This window comes from Schistocerca serialis, chromosome 2 (assembly GCF_023864345.2).
Source record: "Schistocerca serialis cubense isolate TAMUIC-IGC-003099 chromosome 2, iqSchSeri2.2, whole genome shotgun sequence".
In the NCBI taxonomy this organism is placed as follows: domain Eukaryota; kingdom Metazoa; phylum Arthropoda; class Insecta; order Orthoptera; family Acrididae; genus Schistocerca; species Schistocerca serialis.
Window position 1 is genome coordinate 1,152,933,994 of NC_064639.1, and position 23,247 is coordinate 1,152,957,240.

Consider the following 23,247-nt stretch of genomic DNA (forward strand, 5'->3'; position numbering starts at 1 on the left):
ATCTGGTAAGGATCCTATAGTGCACAGCAGTGCTATAGCAGAGGATTGGAAAGTGTAGAATCAAACAACACAGATTGAAATTAGAAATAACATTTCATATGGCATCAGTAGCCCAAAAGGTTCCAGGGAGAAATGTATAGTATCTTTAATGCCCTTAAAATTATGTTCTGAAACTATTTTTTGTTTCAGAAAAGCACTGGCCAATTTTAACAAAGGAATCAAAATCAATGGTAGAGCTCATGCAGAATAAAAAAGTTTTGTCCTGAGTGCTGGGCAAGTCTATATGTTCCAAAAGAGGTGATGCCAAAGTTGACTGTGTCTACCAACCTGCACACTTAAAGTGTACTTGCTATCTTTTTACTAAATCACATGTCATCACAGTCTTCAGACACCATAGGCGCAGTAAAAGTTCTTCATTATCAGACATGTGTTACTATATGATTATATGCAATACCGTCAAATTTTTGTCAAAAGGGGCAAATGAGGAAGCAAAAATGTTGCTCAAAAGTGTGTCTGAAATGGTTGCAGGAACTGTTAGCTACTCCCATCACACAATAAAGAGAATAAAAGAAGTGAGGGGAAACATAGTTTAAAGTACTTCCCAGTTCTTTTCTCCAGAAAAGATGCAAAATAAGGAGAAGAAAATTTTATATTTTGGTAATATTGACAAATGCGTTGTCAAGGGACTGACAGATAACCACCACATGATACATATTGTTTATTTTACATTGTTGGTATCGTACTACATGGTGCTGTCTAGCACTCTACATTTTTACACCTTTTTTGTTTTTCAAGATTGACTTATGGAGCATTTGATCAGACTAGTGTTGCGTTAGTCAGGGTGTATATGACCTGAGACAACCGGGAGATCTGGGAAAAACCCAGGAATTTTTTCATCCGTGAGAAAACCAGGAAAAATCCGGGAATTTTTAGAATTACAGGAATTTTTCATTGTTTTAGTTTTCAGTTAATTTTTTTTATAATTTGGACTAGTAAGAACCAATTCTCTAACAAAGGATATTACTGAATCCCGCTACTGCAGAATAATACTGCACCAATAAAACATGAACTAGAGAAAAAAAACGAAAATAAAACTTAATTTGCAAAGGAAATGCACCTTATACAACAACAAAACACAGTGCTCATACACATGTCTGCCAACAGCAAAATGTGTCAAAGACTTTAGGGAGACTATGCAATGCTTCATAACAACAAATTGCCTCCAATGAGCATGATGTCACAACTGTTTACATTTAGATTCGTTTTAGCAGTTATGAGCAGGCACATGTGCATGCACAGGTGAGTCACAGATGAGTAGTACATTCTCCCGCTTCTGGCTAGAAATGTGGTTGTTGGCTGTGTAAGCAGTCGCAGCAAGCAGCTGGGAAAAATTTTACTCCCATCCCCAACCTGCCAGATTCACACATGCACATCAGGCCCAGATCTATAGGGTGGGGGGTGGTGGGAAATTCATATTCTTGAGCAAAAAAACCTTGTTTGACAAAGTGCCTAGCATCCAGCGCATGTTGGTCTATCAGTTACTCATATGATTTTGAAACACATCCCTGTTGGTTTTTGAACACATTCTAAGCTGATTTCTGAATGAATCATAAGTTGATATTTGAATGCGTGCATAGTGTACATGATGTCTATGTCAGGGGAATCCTCATCATATCTAGAAATAAATTTTCCTGCAGGCAAAAGGGGATGGGGAGTAAAGCCATACGGGTGAATGCCAATTTCTGTCTGATTATGTGGTTGATTGGTTTTGCGAATGACCAGCGTTGTTATAATTACAAGAGAAATCCATATATTCAGACAACCAGAGTGGAAATAAATGACTAACATGATTAACATGTAAGAAAGATTACGTATTGTCTCCTCAGTGTATCCAATAAAATGAAATTTTGACAGAACATTCTTCGTCAGATTGCTACACTAGTAAGGGCCAGTTGCACAGTCCCTGGTTAGCAGTCACTTAAGTTCCATTCTGGAAGTAGCACAGAAGACGCATTGCACGAACATGTAAAAACGCCTAACCGGAGAATAATCGTGCGATAACTAAACTGGTGATTCTGGCAGGGTTAGTGAAGTTAACCGGCGAATAAGTTTTGACAGTGGCGGGAATAGTTCCGGAATTAGTGATGACAAGATTGATTGTTAGAATGAGGAAGGAGAAGAAATAGGGACATCACACAAATTATGGAAGAATATGGTGATTCCAAATTTATATAAAAATTTTGTACTACTACGTTTCGATCTCATGCTTGATAAACTGGAGCGTATGAATGAAATGTGAAACTAACATAAAGCTTTTTGCTTGTAGTAGGCCTAATAGGCATTTAATATTGGTACTTTGTGAATTATATTCTGTCATGTTATAAAAATGACCATTTTTGCCAAAACAGCCTGGTTTATTTGATGTGTGTTACAATTGCTGCAATATTAGAAAGGCCTATTTTGTTTTACCTAGCAGACAATGACAAAATAGACGTAATCAGATCGAGAAACCACACCAGTCTTGAGTACTATTTGTATTAACAGCTTTTGCAGTATTAGACAATGACATTTTGATTTTTCATGTAGCAAAAAGTTTGACAAACTTTGTTGAGGTAATAGATTCTTTCATAGAAAGGAAAGCACTCCATGTAAAGCTGTAGCAAGATTAGAGAGAAAAAAATCTAGGAACTGAGGATTGAAGAAAAGTGTACTGTCTTGCTTGTCTCTTGTCTTTAAGGATTTTATGTATCCTATATTTAGTTTTATGTCAAACAAAAGAGAAAGTTATTGCCTAATAATCAATGAAGAGTGCAATTTTTCTGAGCTCTTGTTCTCCCAATTACAAATAATCCCATCAAGTAATAATTGCGAGGTTTTTTAAGAGCTGCAGAATGTCAAACCGGCCAACTGGAAACAGGAGAGGCACCACAGGACATTTTAATTTCCACTGTCCCGAATATAGTTTGATGCCATCCATTACAAAATATTGGCGTTTCAATTCCGCAGAGAGAAATACAGTGACGTGCGGTAGAAGAATTCTGTGTGAAGAGGTATGGTACGGCACTTTGGCACACTTATGACCAAATAACATGTCTTACATTTCCTGGAGCACATTATGTTTTACGTATCAGACTCTTCAGAAAGATGTGCACAACAAAATGAACATATTTGTGAAAATTCAATTTTTAAAAATTTTTTACATCCTATGTCAAACGCTCGATGGAGGAGGGCGAGGGAGCACCACTATCTAGTATTGTCCATTTGCAGAAATATTGTAGATCCAGAACTGATGTGCAGAGCAGTTTGAATTATAGTGGGGAAGTGTGTTATCTCCACGTGACCTGTGTTTACATTTAGTGATTTTGCTGTTTCCTCTTCGTTTACTGCTCTGTCGTAAAATTAAAACAAAATGGATATCTGTAGCCGGGAGCTATCAAGTGAATTAAAAGACATTCACATAATTATGGAAGGCTAAAATATGTTATTAGTTTCAGATGGTATTTTATTTCCACCTTTCTAACAGTCAAGCACTAATCACCTTGCAGAACAATGAAGTTATTTTTGTCAGTTTGCTAAATAAAATTTGGTTTTTAGTAATCTTTCCCGCTGAGGCAGTCAATGTATTTGAATGAAGAAATGTTTAATTCCACACTATCGGCTAGTTTTAACTGCTCGCTGCATTTCAAGTGCACATTTTCATCTTCTGGCACATATGGCATTATGTCGTAATAAAGAACCAAACATGAGGCAATACAGTACTGGTGCTCCAAGAAAATTTTCATCCCGAAAACCATACTGAAAAGCTTAATGTCAGGTCAAGACCTACTTCATTGGGAATCTGGACCTGTATCATCGTAGCTGCGCAAGCACTGTGGCGCCTGTTATCTGGCGCGCTCTGGCAACTACTAGTTACTTTCAAAGTAAATTACCCTTTATGCAAGTTGGACTATGTGAACGAATGTACAATGAATTTCTTAAATCACAGAGCATTTGACTCTCATTTTAAATCAACTCTTTGGTGACGAGCCGTTTAGAAGAATTTCAAGCCCAGAGAAAATTGATGTACTACAGGAAGCCCTCTCTCCTCCCTAGTAACTAATTTATTTGTGGAAAACTTCAACGACAGGTCACTGGACTTGGCTAAAAATTTTGCTGGCACATTTGTGTGATATATCCTAAAGTGTAACATGCACAAAGAAGATCAACATTATATGTGAAAGCTTAGCTTCTCTTGCAGTATGTGAAATTCCACTTTTCTAGTAGCAACACTACGTATATTATTGTAATTTAAAACATTAACTTTCCCAGTTTGTATATTAGTGCTACTTAACAGTGATGTTGCTATTGGCCAAGTGCATCACTTGCCCTATGGTCTGAATATCCACTATCATCGGCTGGCGAGATCACGTGACATGAGCTATGACTGGCTTACAAAAGCGCATCGCAATCTCAATTTCAGCGGTTTGGAAAGTAACATGCAGTGTTTGGTGGAATTTGAATTTATACTTTTGTAATACGAAAATATGCAATGTACATATTTCTGCCCATCAAAGATCTTTCCAAAACATGTTTCTTTCCCTGAGTTTCATTTTCTAAAGTGCCGGAAAACTCTACACCTATGTATAAAATCATAACCATTCAAGGGATTGATAAGTTTTATAATTACAATGGAAAATCTAATGTCATTTAACATAGAAAAAGTGTGTTTTCACCTGGGAGAAACCACATTTGGGAATTTTTTTTCCTTGTCCGCGTATACACCCTGATTAGTTAATCCTTCCTTTAAATCACTGTTTATTTTCCAGCACACTAGTTAGAAATTATTAACTTGAATGTCAGTGTCTGATAATTTATTGGACAAACTGACATCACCTGGTAATGCAATCAGTTGCAGTCACTAGCTGTAGCTCATAAGTTATGTGATACAGGCATTTGTACCTAAGCTTCATCTGTTGGACTACACTTCCCCTATCACACAGCGGTCATTCACATTGGAGCCCACACCACTATCATCCCCCCCCCCCCCAAATCCCCATTGCCTCTCACACCGTACCATGTCCATCAACACGCACACAGGTCAGAGTACCTTGTACACACTTTTCATGATGAAACGACATACTGATAACAGAAAAATTTCGGTTTCTTCTAAACAAAATCATCACTGGTAAAGAGTGTGAAAACAAGATCAGTGTCCAAAAAGCAAATATAATAGTCAACATAAAGAGAGAAGGTGACATGATTATCAATTTAGATGGGAACATACTACAGAGAGCTACTAGGAGTGCCTTCTAGAAAAAGAAAAATGATATGATGGTGAAGAGATGAAAACTAGAATTAGCACTAAGTGGGGGAGCATTTTAAAAACTCAGGAATTTGACATATAATTGCTTTCTTCAATTTAACATACATTGACAAATAGTAAAATGTTATGTGGTATTGATAATGCTGTATGAAGTAGAATCTTGGAGAATTACAACATAATCTTTGAGCAGAATGAAAGCTTTTTGTATGTAGGCCTAAGTGTGGCCACATGTATAAACTGACTCATGCAGACCTTAGGGAAAAACAGTTTGAGTTCAGGTACTTACCTGAGAATATATGTTGAAAAAGGGCAGACCTACATTTATAGCACTTTTGAAGAAAGGTTTTGACAATGTTTGGTGGAATACACTTCATGAAATTTCAAAGATAGCAGGGACAAAATACAGGGAGAAAAGGTTTATCTGTAACTTGTGCAGGAATCACGTTGCAGTTATGAGAGTTGAAGGGCATGGAAAGAAAGCAGTAGTTGATAATGAGTGAGACAAGCCTAGTCTCAACATTATCTACTCTCTGCACTCAGCAGTCAAAAGAGGAAACCACAAAAAATATTTTTAAAGGGAATTAAAGTATAGAGAGAAGAAATCAAAACTTTTGAGGTAATGAGACACCAAAATTGGTTGGTGAATTTTGCTATTTGTGTAGTAAAATAACATGATGGCTGAAGCAGAGATGTAAAATGCATCCTGGCAACAGCATGAAAAGTGTTTCTAAAAGAAAGAGAGATTTTTTAAATATCAATTATAAATTCAAGTGTTACAAAATCTTTTATAAAATCAATTGTCCAGAGTGTAACCTTCTATAGAAATGAAACAGACAATAAACAATTCAGATAAGAAGAGAGCATAAGCATTTTGAAGTGTTGTGCTACAGTCCAATGTTGAAGATTAGAGTGATAGAACAAATTACTAATGAGGAGTACTGAATCAAATTGAGGAAAAACAATTTTTTGGCAAAACTTTACTAAAAGAGGGGAGCAGTTGATAGAACACATCCTGAGGCATAAAGGAATCATGAATTATGTAATGGAGGGAAGTGTGTGAAGGAAGGAGGAGATGTGGCTGGTGATAAGCATTGTAGAGGGAGACCAAAGCCTGAATACAGTATGTTGGTTTAAATGTTTGTAGGTTGCAGTAGTTAGGCAGAGATAAAACCTCCTGCAGGATACACTAGCATGGTCAGGGCATTAGACAAGTATTCAGAAAAAAGATCACAGGAACAACAAAGTGCGAGAGAAGAAAAGAATTAGTTTCAATCCCTATTAAATTACAAAGAGCCCATCAGCAAGCAGAGATCTGAGAAGAAATAGCAATACATCAACAACTGTGTTAATCATATTAATTGTATTGGTCTGTGGAACCTAAGTAAACATTGAGATGATCATATAGAATTAGCAGATTGTGAGCTCTGGCATGACACCAGCAAATTAGTACAGCAATAAAGCATGTTGTTCTAGTAAATAACAGCAGTGTGTAAACTTGTGACAACAAAATCAACACAATCTAAAAGGAAAAACCATGATAGCTACAGATAGGAACTAAAAGACAAAGAACAAGCTCACTCTTCAACAGTTCCAAAACTGTAGGGCATCATTCTACTGCAAAAAGCAAAAGTTGACGTCTGAAAAACATAGCATATGTAGAAGCTACAGTAGCTACAAGGAATGGCCCAGTCAGTCCAAAGCTGAAGAATGGATGAAACTGAGTAACTGCATTAAGTAAGACTGCAGGAAGATAGCACATGCATGGGCCCAACGGTGTTCTCCCTTCATTGACCAGAAATGAGTGTGAGGGGGAAGTTTGGGTCGGTTACACCAAACAACACCCATTTTGCAGTAGTTCATTTATTTACCTAAACACATCAAAGGCTAACAAAGAACTGACATGGTGGAACAGGACAAAGATAATGCTTAGCTTAGTTCAAAGGTGGATGCTCAGGGTCCAAAGACGAATGCATATCGATGCTGGTGTCGAACTCATTGGTGCCACATAGCGCCCCCCCCCCCCCCCCCCCCCCAGTACGGAGTACTCTTGAGAGGCCGGGGGGGGGGGGGGGGTGACTAAGGCATTGGCAGGGGTGGTCCGCAGGAGCTGGACCACAGTGAGCTCGACAGCATCGTCAGGGAGCTGTGTGGGTAGATGTCGTGAAGGAAGGTTTGGCCACCGAACCAGGAAGTCGTTGAAGCGAGCCGGGCGCCGTACTGGTCGTGCAGCGACAGGTAGGCCGGCGGTTCGCCGGTGGAATGGAGCTACGACAACAGTGTCTCTGGAGGGCGTGGCGATCACACAAAGCATGTCCAGGTCGACGTCGGGTGTGAGGGGAACACATTTCACCAGGTGGCAGGAAATGGCGGAGGTTGTGTCATGAGCACTGGATGAAGGGAAACACACGACAAACAGTGTGTCATCGTGCAGTATTATTGAGATGTTGTGGATTATGTCCGGGGGGACAGGCACAAACACCTCAAGCGAGGGCACGTTCAAGATGGGGGGGGCGTTAGAAACCTCGACAGGGCGAGGCAGGCAATGGTGGAGAGATCGAAGGGACCGACAAAGGGGCCGGCGGTGAGGGCGTGATCGTAGGTAAGCTCAACGTGGGGAGCATGTGGTCACTCGACGGAGTGCATGAAAGCGGAGTAGAGGGCGAGGTCGGAGGAGAGCTCAACGATTGGAACTGGAAGTCACTCGACGGAGTGTGTAAGTCCGACGTGGAGGGAGTGGTCAGAACGTCGTGAGCCATGACAGTGAGTGGCGTGGTCGAGACCCGAAGGAGGATAGAAGAAGGCTCAACATGAGCAGGCTTAAGTCTGTTGAGAGGTGTTGGCTGAGCGCTTGAGACCTCGGTAGGGGCCTGTAAATTGAGGTTGGAGGGGAGCACGGACAGTGTCATCTTGGAGCATGACATACTCACAATTGTCCGGAGATTACGGGACGTTAACCTTAGGGTGGGAATGGCTGCCAAGCGGAGGGATATGGTGGTTGATGAAGTGGCGTCTGACGCAATCCACGAAGGAAGGTAAGTCAGGCTGAGGGAGAGAAGCGGAAGGGTTCACAAGTTTTCCAGAGAGAACAATGTTCTGGCCGTATACGAACTCGGCTATTGTGCCTTTGAGGTCTTCCTTATAGATCGCACGAATGCCGAGTACCACAAGGGGAAGGGCCTCTGTCCAAAGACAGTCATGTCATCGAAGAGCCGCCCTGAAAGTGCGGTGCCAGCGCTCAACTAGCCCGTTACTTTGCGGGTGATATGCTGTGGTATGGATGTGCCGGTTGCCGCAAATGTTACAAATCTCATTGAACAGGGCCTATTCAAATTGTCTGTCCTGGTCAGTCGTGATGATAGCTGGACATCCGAAATGCAATACACATGACTTGACGAAAGCTCGGGCAACAGTTTCTGCCATAATATTGGGGAGGGGGACAGCCTCAACCCAGCGAGTTGTTCGGTCGATAGACGAGAGAACATAATGAAAGCCGTTAGAGGGGGAGAGAGGACCGACAATGTCAATATGAATATGATGGAAACGCCCAGGAGGGAACGAAAAGCCGCCGAGGGGGCGTGACGTGTGCTTGTGTGCTTTGCATCATTGGCACGCGACACAGGAGCGTGTCCATTGCTGGCAGTCCTTGTTGACTTTCTCCACACAAGGCACTCTGCAACGAGGCGGGCGGACACACAAACACCGGGGTGGGCTACATTATGCAATGCATTGAAGACAGCTGGACGGAGCGTGGTTGGGATGAGGGGGCATAACGTGCCTGTACTGTTGTCGCACCAGATCTCACCAGAAATGCCAGGGAAAGTGGTGCGGACGAAGTGTAGTGAAGAAGTAGAGTCTGAAATCAGGTTTTGTGTTTCCTCGTTGGCGGGTTGGAGGTTAGGCAGTTCAGAGAGGTCTAACAGCGAATGGACGGCGTCGACTCATGAAAGGAAATCCGCAACTATATTGTCAGCACCCTTTATGTGTCTGACATCGGTGGTGAACTGAAATATGAAGTCCATGTATCTGAAGCGGTGAGGAGGCGGGTCAGCTGGTGGGTTTGTAATGGCCGCAGCCAGAGGTTTGTGGTCCGTTAAGACATAGGAAGGGCGTCCCTCAATGTCAATCTTAAAATGTTTGATTGCTTCGTAGATCGCGAGCAACTCCCTGTCAAATGCGGAATACTTCATTCTGCAACAGATCTCAATAAAGTGTTATGGCTACTGTTTCGCTACATTACAAATAATCAGGAAAGATTAAATTTATTGATGTGGTGATATGTGGGTCTGTTCTGTTGGACACGTCTGGCTGCACCTTATCTTATCTAATAGATGGGGGCACTACATGCATATTGCAGGTTGAGAATTTGGCTTGGGCGGGAAATGTGTCTGGATGGCTGAGGTGGTTAAGGCATTATCAGACCCACATATCAACACATCAATAAATTTAATCTTTCCTGATCGTTTGTAATGTAACTAAACAGTAGTCATAACAATTTATTGAGATCTGTTGCAGAAGGTAATATGTAGCATATTCAATCACTTATTATTCAGCATAATTTCACAATTATGCATTAGTTATAAACTAAGTTTATAAAGTGATGTGGGAAAGACATCTGCTCAGCAGCAGACATTGACAATTTTTAGTTATTTAATTCTTTAGTTTTATGTTCCTTGGATCATTAGCATTATAAATCATAATAATGTGGAATGAGTCAGTTTACATTCACATCAGAAATTAATTTGTGAACATGCTGAACATTATAAGGTTGTTTTCATGGTGTACAGATGTGAGTTCATGCAGCTTTACTGTATGGTTAATGATGATGGCATCCTCTTGGGTAAAATATTCCAGAGGTAAAATAGTCCCCCATTCGGATCTCCGGGCGGGGACTACTCAGGAGCACGTCGTTATCAGGAGAAAAAAAAAACTGGCGTTCTACGGATTGGAGCGTGGAATGTCAGATCCCTTAATCGGGCAGGTAGGTTAGAAAATTTAAAAAGGGAAATGGATAGGAACAAGACTTTTGGTCAGGTGAATACAGGGTTATAAATACAAAATCAAATAGGGGTAATGCAGGAGTAGGTTTAATAATGAATAAAAAAATAGGAATGCGGGTAAGCTACTACAAACAGCATAGTGAACGCATTATTGTGGCCAAGATAGACACGAAGCCCACGCCTGCTACAGTAGTAAAAGTTCATATGCCAACTGGCTCTGCAGATGACGAAGAAATTGAAGAAATGCATGATGAAATAAAAGAAATTATTCAGATAGTGAAGGGAGATGAAAATTTAATAGTCATGGGTGACTGGAATTCGGTAGTAGGAAAAGGGAGAGAAGGAAACGTAGTAGGCGAATATGGATTGGGGCTAAGAAATGAAAGAGGAAGCCGCCTCGTAGAATTTTGCACAGAGCACAACTTAATCATAGCTGACACTTGGTTCAAGAAACATAAAAGAAGGTTGTATACATGGAAGAAGCCTGGAGATACTGACAGATTTCAGATAGATTATATAATGGTAAGACAGAGATTTAGGAACCAGGTTTTAAATTGTAAGACATTTTCAGGGGCAGATGTGGACTCTGACCACAATCTATTGGTTATGAACTGTTGATTAAAACTGAAGAAACTGCAAAAAGGTGGCAATTTAAAGAGATGGGACATGGATAAACTGAAAGAACCAGAGGTTGTACAGAGTTTCAGGGAGAGCATAAGGGAACAATTAACAGGAATGGGGGAAAGAATTGCAGTAGAAGAAGAATGGGTAGCTTTGAGGGGTGAAATAGTGAAGGCAGCAGATTATCAAGTAGGTAAAAAGACAAGGGCTAGTAGAAACCCTTGGGTAACAGAGGAAATACTGAATTTAATTGATGAAAGGAGAAAATATAAAAATGCAGTAAATGAAGCAGGTAAAAAGGAATACAAACGTCTCAAAAATGAGATCGACAGGAAGTGCAAAATGGCTAAGCAGGGATGGCTAGAGGGTAAATGTAAAGACGTAGAGCTTATCTCATTAGGGGTAAGATAGATACTGCCTACAGGAAAATTAAAGAGACCTTTGGAGAAAAGAGAACCACTTGTATGAATATCAAGTGCTCAGATGGAAACCCAGTTCTAAGTAAAGAAGTAAAGCAGAAAGGTGGAAGGAGTATATAGAGGTCCATACAAGGGTGATGTACTTGAGGACAATATTATGGAAATGGAAGAGGATATAGATGAAGATGAAATGGGAGATATGATACTGTGTGAAGAGTTCGACAGAGCACTGAAAGACCTGAGTCAAAACATGGCCCTGGGAGTAGACAACATTCTATTAGAACTACTGATGGCCTTGGGAGAGCCAGTCCTGACAAAACTCTACCATCTGGTGAGCAAGATGTATGAGACAGGCGAAATACCCTCAGACTTCAAGAAGAACATAATAATTCCAATCCCAAAGAAATCAGGTGTTGACAGATGTGAAAATTACCGAACTATCAGTTTAATAAGCCACGGCTGCAAAATACTAATGCGAATTCTTTACAGACGAATGGAAAAACTAGTAGAAGCCGACCATGGGGAAGATCAGTTTGGATTCCATAGAAATACTACAACACGTGAGGCAATACTGACCATATGGCTTATATTAGCAGCTAGATTAAGGAAAGGCAAACCTACATTTCTAGCATTTGTAGACTTGGAGGAAACTTTTGACAATGTTGACTGGAATACTCTCTTTCAAATTCTGAAGGTGGCAGGGGTAAAATATAGGGAGCGAAAGGCTATTTACAATTTGTATAGAAACCAAATGGCAGTTATAAGAGTCGAGGGACATGAAAGGGAAGCAGTGGTTGGGAAGGGAGTGAGACAAGGTTGTAGCCTCTCCCCGATGTTATTCAATCTGTATATTGAGCAAGCAGTGAAGGAAACAAAAGAAAAATTCGGAGTAGGTATTAAAATCCATGGAGAAGAAATAAAAACTTTGAGGTTCGCTGATGACATTGTAATTCTGTCAGAGACAGAAAAGGACTTGGAAGAGCAGTTGAATGGAATGGATAGTGTCTTGAAGGGAGGATATAAGATGAACATCAACAAAAGCAAAACGAGGATAATGGAATGTAGTCGAATTAAGTCAGGTGATGTTGAGGGTATTAGATTAGGAAATGAGACACTTAAAGTAGTAAAGGAGTTTTGCTATTTGGGGAGCAAAATAACTGATGGTGGTCAAAGTAGAAAGGATATAAAATGTAGACTGGCAATGGCAAGGAAAGCGTTTCTGAAGAAGAGAAATTTGTTAACAACAAGTATTGATTTAAGTGTCAGGAAGTCGTTTCTGAAAGTACTTGTATGGAGTGTAGCCATTTATGGAAGTGAAAAATGGACGATAAATAGTTTAGACAAGAAGAGAATAGAAGCTTTCAAAATGTGGTGCTACAGAAGAATGCTGAAGAATAGTTGGTTACATCACATAACTAATGAGGAGGTGTTGAATAGGATTGGGGAGAAGAGAAGTTTGTGGCACAACTTGACTAGAAGATGGGATCGGTTGGTAGGACATGTCCTGAGGCATCAAGGGATCACCAATTTAGTATTGGAGGGCAGCATGGAGGGTAAAAATCGTAGAGGGAGACCAAGAGATGAATACACCAAGCAGATTCAGAAGGATGTAGGTTGCAGAAGGTACTGGGAGATGAAGAAGCTTGCACAGGATAGAGTAGCATGGAGAGCTGCATCAAACCAGTCTCAGGACTGAAGACCACAACAACAACAACAACAACAGATGTGAGTTAGTAATTCCTACCCAACACCTTCAACACATTGCAATAATAAAAATTCTTATACAGAATAAAAAGAATTGTCACGATGGAACTTTTTCAGTTTGTTTTCAAATTTTACTTAGTGGCTCATCAGACATTTTGTATCATTGGGTAAATTATCAAAAAATTTAGTTACAGCATTGTGCACCTCTTTTTATGCTAAAGACAGTCTTATGTGGAGTAATGGGTATAATTTTTCCTTCTTGTTTTTCAACTATGAGCATCATTGTTTCTTTTGACAGCAGTGGATTACTAACAACAAACTTCATGAGACAGTACATGTACTGTGAAGCAATAGTCAGAATGCACACCTCCTTAAACAGATGTCTGCAAAATGCACATGAGTGAGCACTACATATTATCCTTACAGCAGTGAAGAAGTTATTTCTCAAAGATGAGTTATCCCAGAACATCATTCTGTATGACATTTTTGAATGAAAATATGCAAAATATGTCATATTACTGATTTGTCTTTGCATTGATTCTAAGTGCGAATGTGGCTTGATTTTTCTAGTTTACATTCTCATCAATATAGACATGTAAGAATTTTGAAGTTTCCACTCCTTTCATTATTTTCTCTCCATGTGTTGTACTTATCTTTGGGTGTTATCCCTAGATGTGCAGATCTTAAGATGTTGTATCTTTTTTACTAAAACTTGATGGTATTTGCCACTATCATAGCTCCAATGTAAGAAAAATACATTACTGAAATGTAGGCTAATTTGAAACACAATTCTGTGAACCATTAACTTTTGTAACTTAACATAATACAGTAACTTAACATATGGCACCAATAATACAGTCTCACAGTAGTATTTGGTTTTCTTTATAAGTGCTTTTATCCTTGTCTCACATTGTTTGTTACCATCTCCTCTGATTTACTGCATGGTCAGTATGTAAAATCAAACATTTTAAAGTGACACATTTTATTTGTTAATAGATTTCATATTGAGTTTAAGGTCATACTATAGCTTGATATGAGGCATACATATTAATGTCAAATGTTGCTTCTCCAGTTTGACTAAACACTGGGATGTTTTTGCAAATAACAATGCAAATTAATGAACACTTAGACAAAGTGCATATTTTTTCCCCCCTGATCTGCCACTCCAATCATTACTTTTGTTTTCATCACACTGTCTCTTTCGAGTTTGGCATTGACAAATTTAAGAGCACTTCAGCTATATGGAGAGATGGATTTAAGCTCCGGGCTGCATTTTTAATCAGACAACTAATTCATCTATTGACCTTTTGAATGTCTTGCTCTGTACATTGATAGATAAATTAACATATTTTAGCTTGTGAATACTTACTCTTCGTCTTCCAGATTGGGACAACAACTTTGACCTCAACCATAAATATCACAGCAGCTATGATTATAGCAGCAAGACTTGATTTTGGTATAAAGTAGAAATAATCAGTAAAGAAAAGAAGAGATAAAATCACCAAAAGTCCTGTAAAGAAAAAAAACTGTGAAGTATTGTCATTTTCATTTCATATTTATAAGTTAGTATTGGAGTATACAACAAATTCACACATCTGATATAGTTACAAATCACTATTTTTTAGTATTAAGTTACAGCAATGATAAATAGAAGATTGTTAGCAACATCTTTTAATTTCCAACAACAATTTTTTCCATTTGTCTAGAATCTTCCATTCTTACACTTGCAAAAATAGTGCTGGACAATATCACATAAGTGCACATGATTAGTTTGTCAATTAAAAACAAAATAAGTAGGCCTACAGAAATGGAAAGCTAAGATATTATTCAGTTACAGTTTGGATTCATTTACATTGTATCTTGAATGAGATAAGCAAACGCACTCGTTGTTTTACTTTGTGGAAATTTTATCATCATCAGCTATCCACCATTCACTGCCACATGGTGGTTTCATGTTTTACTTTGTGGAAATTTTATCATCAGCTATCCAGCAATCACTGCCACATGATGGTTTCATCCAAATATTTCCATGCATTATTAGCTGTTAGCATCCATGTTGCTCCTCTGTTTTAGCTAATCACCTACCCACCAGTAGGTCATCTTCTCTTCTTTTCTTATTTTTTGAATCCAACAGAGAGATTCCGTGTACCATGTATCACATTCTTGGCTACATGTCTTGAAGACTTAATTATCGTCATATTGGGGTGATCCACTTCAATTTCTTCTCCCATTCATTTGCTTATTTCTTTTACTGGCCTATCCAGTTATTATCTTCAGCTTCACTAAATACAAGAACTCATTAACTAGCTCTATATATCCATTGTTAAAGTCTCCAACATTCTTTTTAATGTGTTGGTTATACATTACCTCACCCTTATTATAGCTTCAGTTCTCCCATTTGTTGAAGAAGATTATCAACACTAGAGACAAACAATACAGTGTTAGCAAGAAACTGAAGTTGGTCACAGTATGTTTCAATTAATCCACAGTCATTCTTAATTTTCACAGCTTAGAGATATGAAAAGTTATTGTAGAGCTATTGACAGTACATCAACATCTACATAGATACTCATCAAGCCACTGTATGGTGCAAGGCAAGGGTACCCTGTACCACTACTAGTCATTTCCTTTCCTGTACCACTTGCAAATAGAGCGAGGGAAAAATGACTGTCTATATGCCTTCATATGAGCCCTAATATCTCGAATCTTATCTTCACGGTCCTTATATGCAATGTATGTTAGTGGCAGTAGAAGTGTTCAGCAGTCAGCTTCAAATGCTGGTTCTCTAAATTTTCTCGAAAGTGTTTCTTGAAAAGAATGTCGCCTTCCCTCCAGGGACTCCCGTTTGAGTTCCTGAAGCATCCCTATAACAATTACGTGTTGTTCAAACCTACTGGTAATAAATCTGGCAGCCCGACTCTGAATTGGTTCAATGTCTTCTTTCAATCTGACCTGGTATGGATCCCAAACACTTGAGCAGTACTCAAGAATAGGTCGCACCAGTGTCTTATATGTGGTCGCCTTAACAGGTGAACTACTCTTAGTACGAGAAAGAGCTTGCCCCCCTTCTAACACCCATGTACCACAAGTCTCTAGAGGAGCGGAAGGTTCCAAATGATTGGAAAAGAGCACAGGTAGTCCCAGTCTTCAAGAAGGGTCGTCGAGCAGAAGCGCAAAACTGTAGACCTATATCTCTGACATTGATCTGTTGTAGAATTTTAGAACATGTTTTTTGCTCGCGTATCATGTCGTTTCTGGAAACCCAGTATCTACTCTGTAGGAATCAACATGGATTCTGGAAACAGCGATCGTGTGAGATCCAACTTGCTGCATTTGTTCTTGAGACCCAGAAAATATTAGATACAGGCTCCCAGGTAGATGCTATTTTCCTTGACTTCCGGAAGGTGTTCGATACAGTTCCACACTGTCGCCTGATAAACAAAGTAAGAGCCTATGGAATATCAGACCAGCTGTGTGGCTGGATTGAAGAGTTTTTAGCAAACAGAACACAGCATGTTGTTATCAATGGAGGGACGTCTACAGACGTTAAAGTAACCTCTGGCGTGCCACAGGGGAGTGTTATGGGACCATTGCTTTTCACAGTATATATAAATGGCCTAGTAGATAGTGTCGGAATTTCCATGCGGCTTTTCGCGGATGATGCTGTAGTATACAGAGAAGTTGCAGCATTAGAAAATTGCAGTGAAATGCAGGAAGATCTGCAGCGGATAGGCACTTGGTGCAGGGACTGGCAACTGACCCTTAACATAGACAATTGCGAATACATAGAAAGAAGGAGCCTTTATTGTATGATTATATGATAGCGGAACAAACACTGGTAGCAGTTACTTCTGTAAAATATCTGGGAGTATGCATGCGGAATGATTTGAAGTGGAATGATCATATAAAATTAATTGTTGGTAAGGCGGGTACCAGGTTGAGATTCACTGGGAGAGTCCTTAGAAAATGTAGTCCATCAACAAAGGAGGTGGCTTACAAAACACTTGTTCGACCTATACTTGAGTGTTGCTCATCAGTGTGGGATCCGTACCAGGTCGGGTTGATGGAGGAGATAGAGAAGATCCAAAGAAGAGCGGCGCATTTCGTCACAGGGTTATTTGTTAAGTGTGATAGCATTACGGAGATGTTTAGCAAACTCAAGTGGCAGACTCTGCAAGAGAGGCGTTCTGCATCGCGGTGTAGCTTGCTGTCCAGGTTTCGAGAGGGTGCGTTTCTGGATGAGGTATCGAATATATTGCTTCCCCCTACTTATACCTCCCAAGGAGGTCACGAATGTAAAATTTGAGAGATTCGAGCGCACACGGAGGCTTTCCGGCAATCGTTCTTCCCGCGAACCATACGCGACTGGAACAGGAAAGGGAGGTAATGACAGTGGCACATAAAGTGCCCTCCGCCACACACCGTTGGGTGGCTTGCGGAGTATAAATGTAGATGTAGATGTAGATGTAAAATTCTCCCTAAAAACTAAATTCAACCATTCACCTTCCCTGCCACAGTTCTCACTTGCTCATTCTATTTCATATAGCTTTGCAACATTACACTCAGATATTTTAACGACGTCCACCTGCTTAGCTGTGTGGTAACATGCTTGCTTCCTGTGCAAGTGGGCCCCGGGTTCAATTTCCGGCCAGGTTGGAGATTTTTGTCTGCTTGTGCACTGGGTGTTGTGTTGTCCTCATCATCATTTCATCCTCATCACTGGCAAGCAAGTCACCCAATGTGGCTTCAACTGAAATAAGACTTGCACTCAGTGGCCGAACTCCCCCGCAGGGGGCCTCCCGGCCAGCAGTGCCATATGCTCATTTCATTCCAGTTAAACGACTTCGCTGTGTCAAGCAGGACACTAGTAGTACTGCAAGTGAACGTTACAGGTTTGTTCTTTCTACTCATCTGTGTTAACTTTCATTTTTTCACATCTAGAGCTAGCTGCCAGAATGTTTCAGAATCTGCCTCTGTTACAGGATAATCTAATCCCAATATAGAATATTCTCTAATAATTTAGTAAAAATATGTGGATTTCAGTACCAAAAGTCAAGTCATTATTGTAGAGCTTCTCATTGCCTGACTTCTCTTATGATTCTGAATTTCCTTTTATTGTGATGACGTCCTGTGTAAGCTGTCAGAATACCAATACACACTAAATCAATGCCTTTGTTTTCAATGGCTGTGAGTCCCAGTCATGTTAAAATAAAACTAAAAGCTTTCCAAGATGCAATGAATCGTGCAAAGTGATAATATACATCAATGCCCGCACAGTAGATTTACCAGTTGCTGCCCCTGTATCTCCTGCAAGAAAGCTGCGAGCGCTTCCCCTGAGTGTTTCACGTATGATGTGTGCACCGAGTCCGAGAGTTGCCCTGCCATATGACTGACTGTATTGGTGTTTTCTTTTGATTTTTTTGTCAAGTTTCCATTCACAATGGTAGACACGAAGGCTCAATGAATGTTTCTTGTGTTGAACTATGCAAAAACAGAATCTTCTGTGGAATGTCAGCTTGCATTCATACAAAAATTTCCCAGGTGCACGTTCCCTGTGGTACAATGATACAGAGATCAGTAAAGAAATTTAAAGAGACTGAATCCATGTTTGGCAAACAAATGTCTAGAGAAACCAGTGTTTTAATTGAAAATAAATTTGGTGAGGTAGGAGAGGCCTCAGGAAGAAGTCTAAGAAAGTCATTGCACCATGTAGTACTTCACACTGATGTGGTGGAAGCATCTCCTCATAGCACTGTCCACAAACTCAGCACTGAAACCACACAGAATAACAGTAGTGCATTGAATGACTAACTTAGATACTTACTCAATGTTGTTATTGCAACTGGCTGTTACAGTCTGTGTATGATGGGGAGGTTGATCCTGAAATGCTCTTTCTTCTGCTTAAGCATGGCAGTATTTGTGAGAGTATGTAAATTCATGGAACAATCAATGCTGGGGGTCTGAAAATCCTCATTAATTACAGCAATGGCCTCTGCATGATGTGAAAACAGGATCATGGTGTGCAACTAGGCAATTAGTTCAAGATGAATTATTGGGCCTATCTTTTTCCATGAAACAGTGACTTCTGATAGCTATATGAACAGTAGACAGAATCCTTTTTTTTTAGTGAACTAACACTTAGTGAAGAGATCTATGGTTATTTCATGCAAAACAATGCAAGACCACACATTGAAATTGTGCCACTACTTTAATACAAAGTGATTTTGATGATAGGACAGTTGATTGGCCTCCCATTGTATACATCTAATTCCATGTAATTTTTATCTTTGGGGTATTCAAATGATAAGGTATAGGCAAGCAACCACCATACACTCAAAGTCAGGGTTCAGCTAGTTGTTTCCCAAATATCGACGGGTGAAATTCGACGAGCGTTTGGTAATGCGTTCAGAAGATGTCAGGCTGCTATTTCCATACAGAGGCATCATTTTGAGCAACTGCTGTAAAGGTAAGCTTAATTTAGTCAGATTGCATCATAATTTACACCCAACTGAGGGGAAGTGCACGCAGATGTCTTATGGGAGGTGTAGGGAACCAAAATCCAGTAAATCTGCTGTGTGAGCTTCCCCCAGACATCTATGTGAAACACCCATTATAGAAAATATGGCAAAGACACAATAAAAAATAAACAAGTAAAATAAAAATATAAAGAGAATAAATAAATAAGTAAATTATTGAAATGAAAGATAACAAAGTGTAGGAAAGTGAATAGCAATGAAAACTTTGCTATGACTTCTTGGAACATTTACTTGATAGGTGAAGCCAGTGATCCACCAAAAAAAAATTACATCTGCTGAACAGGTTTTGATCACAATGTGTGATTTGAATTTAAAGCACAAGCACCTGTGTAAAGTCCTCCAAGTGTTGTCCTGACTCCGCTTGAATTGTTAACAGCACTGCGAGCAAGGGCTCCAGTTCCTGGGAAGCCTTGGACAAAAGAGTTACCAATATTGGAAATACCAATGGCAAGTAATTCTTGTGTGGCATCTATAGGTTTACCATTAGCTGAAAAATAAAACAGACTGATGTAACAGTGCTGTTATATAACTCTTGTAATTAATTATGTCAACACATGTGAACAGTAAGTACTATAGCAGAGATGTTTAAAATTTATTGCTTTAAAAAATATTCAAGAAACGATACTGACTAAGGGGAAAGAAATGTAAAGAAAAAGCATATTGCCAAATGCTTTCAATAATTTTCAACACACTATATCAGAAAACAAGTAACCTCTGCTTTTTAAATTACTGAATATGAAACAAATGCAATTAGTAACATCCGTTGTTGTAAAAAAGAAAGTGTGGGTTGACACTGTGATTAGAGCCCAGAACTTTCATTTGGGAGAAGTGGGGTTCAAATTCCCAACTGGACGCGCAGATTTAGGTTTTTTGTCGCTTCCTGAATCAATTAAGGCAAATGCCAGGACGGTTCCTTTGAAAAGGACACGAGCCAACCTCCTTCCCTGTCTTTGTTCTGTAGGATCATCTGCTTTGTATCTAATGATAAAAATTCAAGCCTGTGCCTGTCCATTGAGATTTAGGTTTTCAATAGTTTCCATGAATCAGTGAAGGTGAGTGCCAGGATGGTTCCTTTGAAAATGATGTAGCTAGTTTCCTTACCCATCCTCACCATATTGGATCATAAGCTCCATATCTAATAATGTCTTTTTAAAAATAATAGCTCACACAACAAAGTCTTTTAATGTGAAGATTTTATTATCTGATATTAAAATGTTGACCACAGTATAGTAATTATTCTTCAACTCAAGTATATTAGAGTGATAATTTTTGAATGACTAGAAGAGGAAAAAATGTTCTTCTTGAGACGGCACACCTGCTTTCATGTACACTGCAAGCTTCAAAGAAATATTTAACTAATATGACTGAATACCAGTAATCATGTGTGTGAACTCATGAATGATGATTATAAAAGACAAATGAGAGTACACTCTCAAGTTGTTGATTGCCTTTCCAAAGATGAATGAGGGATGAACAAATGGGAATTAGTGAGAATAAATATTGTATGGAATAATAGGCAATAGATAATCCCAAGGCTGACATATGTTTGTGAATGTTGGAGTGTGACTGATTTACTGGAAACACACTTTGATAATTTTTCTCAGTCTTCAATTTTTGCTTTATCTTTTCTTTCTTTTGAATCTTTTCGTCTTCTATAAGCTTTTTCTTCAGTTGGTGTCTGTTCCATCTTCATTCTTACTTGCAGTTTTTCCTCTCCATTTTTTAACTTACTGATAACCTTGCCTCTCATTTCTAAATTATTATATACATATTTACCCTGTGATCTAAATCTTCAGAAACCCATTTCTGTCATTTGAAAGATACAAATCATGTAACAAACAGCACACAAAAACGTTTTTGTCAATAGTATAGTGTTGAAGCCCTGGTATGACTTTTTCTCTAAGTTCTGATAACTTCTTTTTTACATTTTTCCTCAGATGACTACTTTATCTCAAGGACAATATTATGAGAAGGATAGATTTCTACTGACCATATGGAGGAGATACCGAGTAACAGACAAGTACAACAAAAACACTGGTGTACATTCAGGTTTTTGGTGAAAAGGCCTTCTTCTAAAGTAGAAAACACAAATAATTTCAAGCAAGCACAAGTCGCACACACGTGATCACTGTCTCTGGCCACTGAAGCCAGACTGCAATTACCGTCTGGCCTCAGTGGCCAGAGACAGTGGTCATGTGTGTGTGAGTTGTGTTTGTGTGAATGTGTGTGCATTTTCTTCTTTATAAGGACTTTTGGCTAAAAGCTTAAATGTATAGGAGCCTTTTTGCTGTAACTGTGTTCAACTCAGTGTCTCCTCTATAAGGTGAGTAGTAATCTATCATTTTCATAATATTATCACTATTGCATCCGAAATTTCATTATTTGATTTTTATTTTATCCCAATGGTGTTACATGTTTTCAGGTTCAAGTTGGGGGTTTGAAATGGATCATTCAACAAGGCAGCTTAATTTTGTTCATCCCATGAAACAGCTGGCTCTTGCATTGTGGCGTGGAACAATTATTGCATTGTGGCGTGGAACATTATTGCATTGGTACAGAAAACTGGTACCAAACAAAACTAATGGTCGATACCCAAACCAAGCAGAAGAGCCTTAGAAAATCAAACAACATCCACCAAATTTCAATGTTACCACAACACAGTGCAATAAATGTCTTCCACTGTATATCTTACAGATAAACACAGAAATGTCTGACTGCCCCTTAAGATTATGATTTATGTTTGAGTTTAGTGCTTCCCTAATATTTCCACTTTACAGTATCAAAAATGAGGCATTGGTCTCACATGCATTATATGCAGTTTTCCTGACAGGACAAATGGGAACTATGGCACTGGCTCCTTTTTAACTAGCTTGGCACTCTATTGATTCTTTCTGACAGAAAAAGAATATACAGTGTTGATGTACGGTGTGTGAACTTGGACATTTACCCATTAGTGGCATTTCATTGTGATTTATCCTATCACTCTGACAAACCATGTCTTTTGTGAGAAAAAATATTGCTTAATACTAGACTAGTTCTGTCTCTTCTAACATCTTCCTTCTTTTGGTAGGTGAAGGAACCTAATGTGCTGCATGTTGGTGATATTATTGCTTCTGTTGATGTGTATCTGTTGTCACAACTTACGCAAAAGTTTTTTTCTGTCATAATGTAACTAGAAGGCCTTTCAGTACAGCTGAAGAAAGGGGTAAAATCAAATAACATTGTGTAAGAAGACCTGAACTTACAGAATGCCTTGCAAACAGCAATATTTTCCAGTAGCGCTACAAGAGGTACAACAAAAATTCCAGATCCAAGGTTGGAACACATATCACCAAATGAATATGTGACTGTGGAATTTCCTGTCTCCAATGTCACAGTAAATGGTGGCAAGTGAAAAGCTGGAAGTCCAGGAGGTATGGGACCTAAAGAGAAAGGAAATTCACATATTAGTCTAAGTCATATGCAGTTTTATTAGTGCTGCAGAACTGAGTAGCAAGTTTTCTTGTTTCACAAAGTTTCTAAATGATTAATGAATTTAGAAACAAACCTATTAAGTTAAGAGGTGCATCTCCTGAGAGTGATAGCTGATATCCTATGACACCACATATAATCACTAGGATAGCATTGCGAGAAGTCCCAATAAGCCAAATAGCTTTATTTAGAATCCT

At 39.2% G+C, this 23,247-nt stretch overlaps 1 protein-coding gene across 1 annotated transcript in view; it reads right to left on the reverse strand.

The window, feature by feature from the left end:
- Window positions 1–23,247, reverse strand: part of LOC126456683 (sodium-independent sulfate anion transporter-like) — a 66,777-nt gene that overhangs the window by 16,704 nt on the left and 26,826 nt on the right. Inside the window, exons 4-7 of the mRNA XM_050092425.1 lie at window positions 23,127–23,247; window positions 22,825–23,001; window positions 19,905–20,066; window positions 14,413–14,553 (exon numbers count right to left, since the gene is read on the reverse strand). The exon at window positions 23,127–23,247 is cut by the window's right edge and continues 57 nt beyond it. Of these exons, the coding sequence (XP_049948382.1) occupies window positions 14,413–14,553; window positions 19,905–20,066; window positions 22,825–23,001; window positions 23,127–23,247 (601 nt within the window). The remainder of the gene's footprint in view (window positions 1–14,412; window positions 14,554–19,904; window positions 20,067–22,824; window positions 23,002–23,126) is intronic.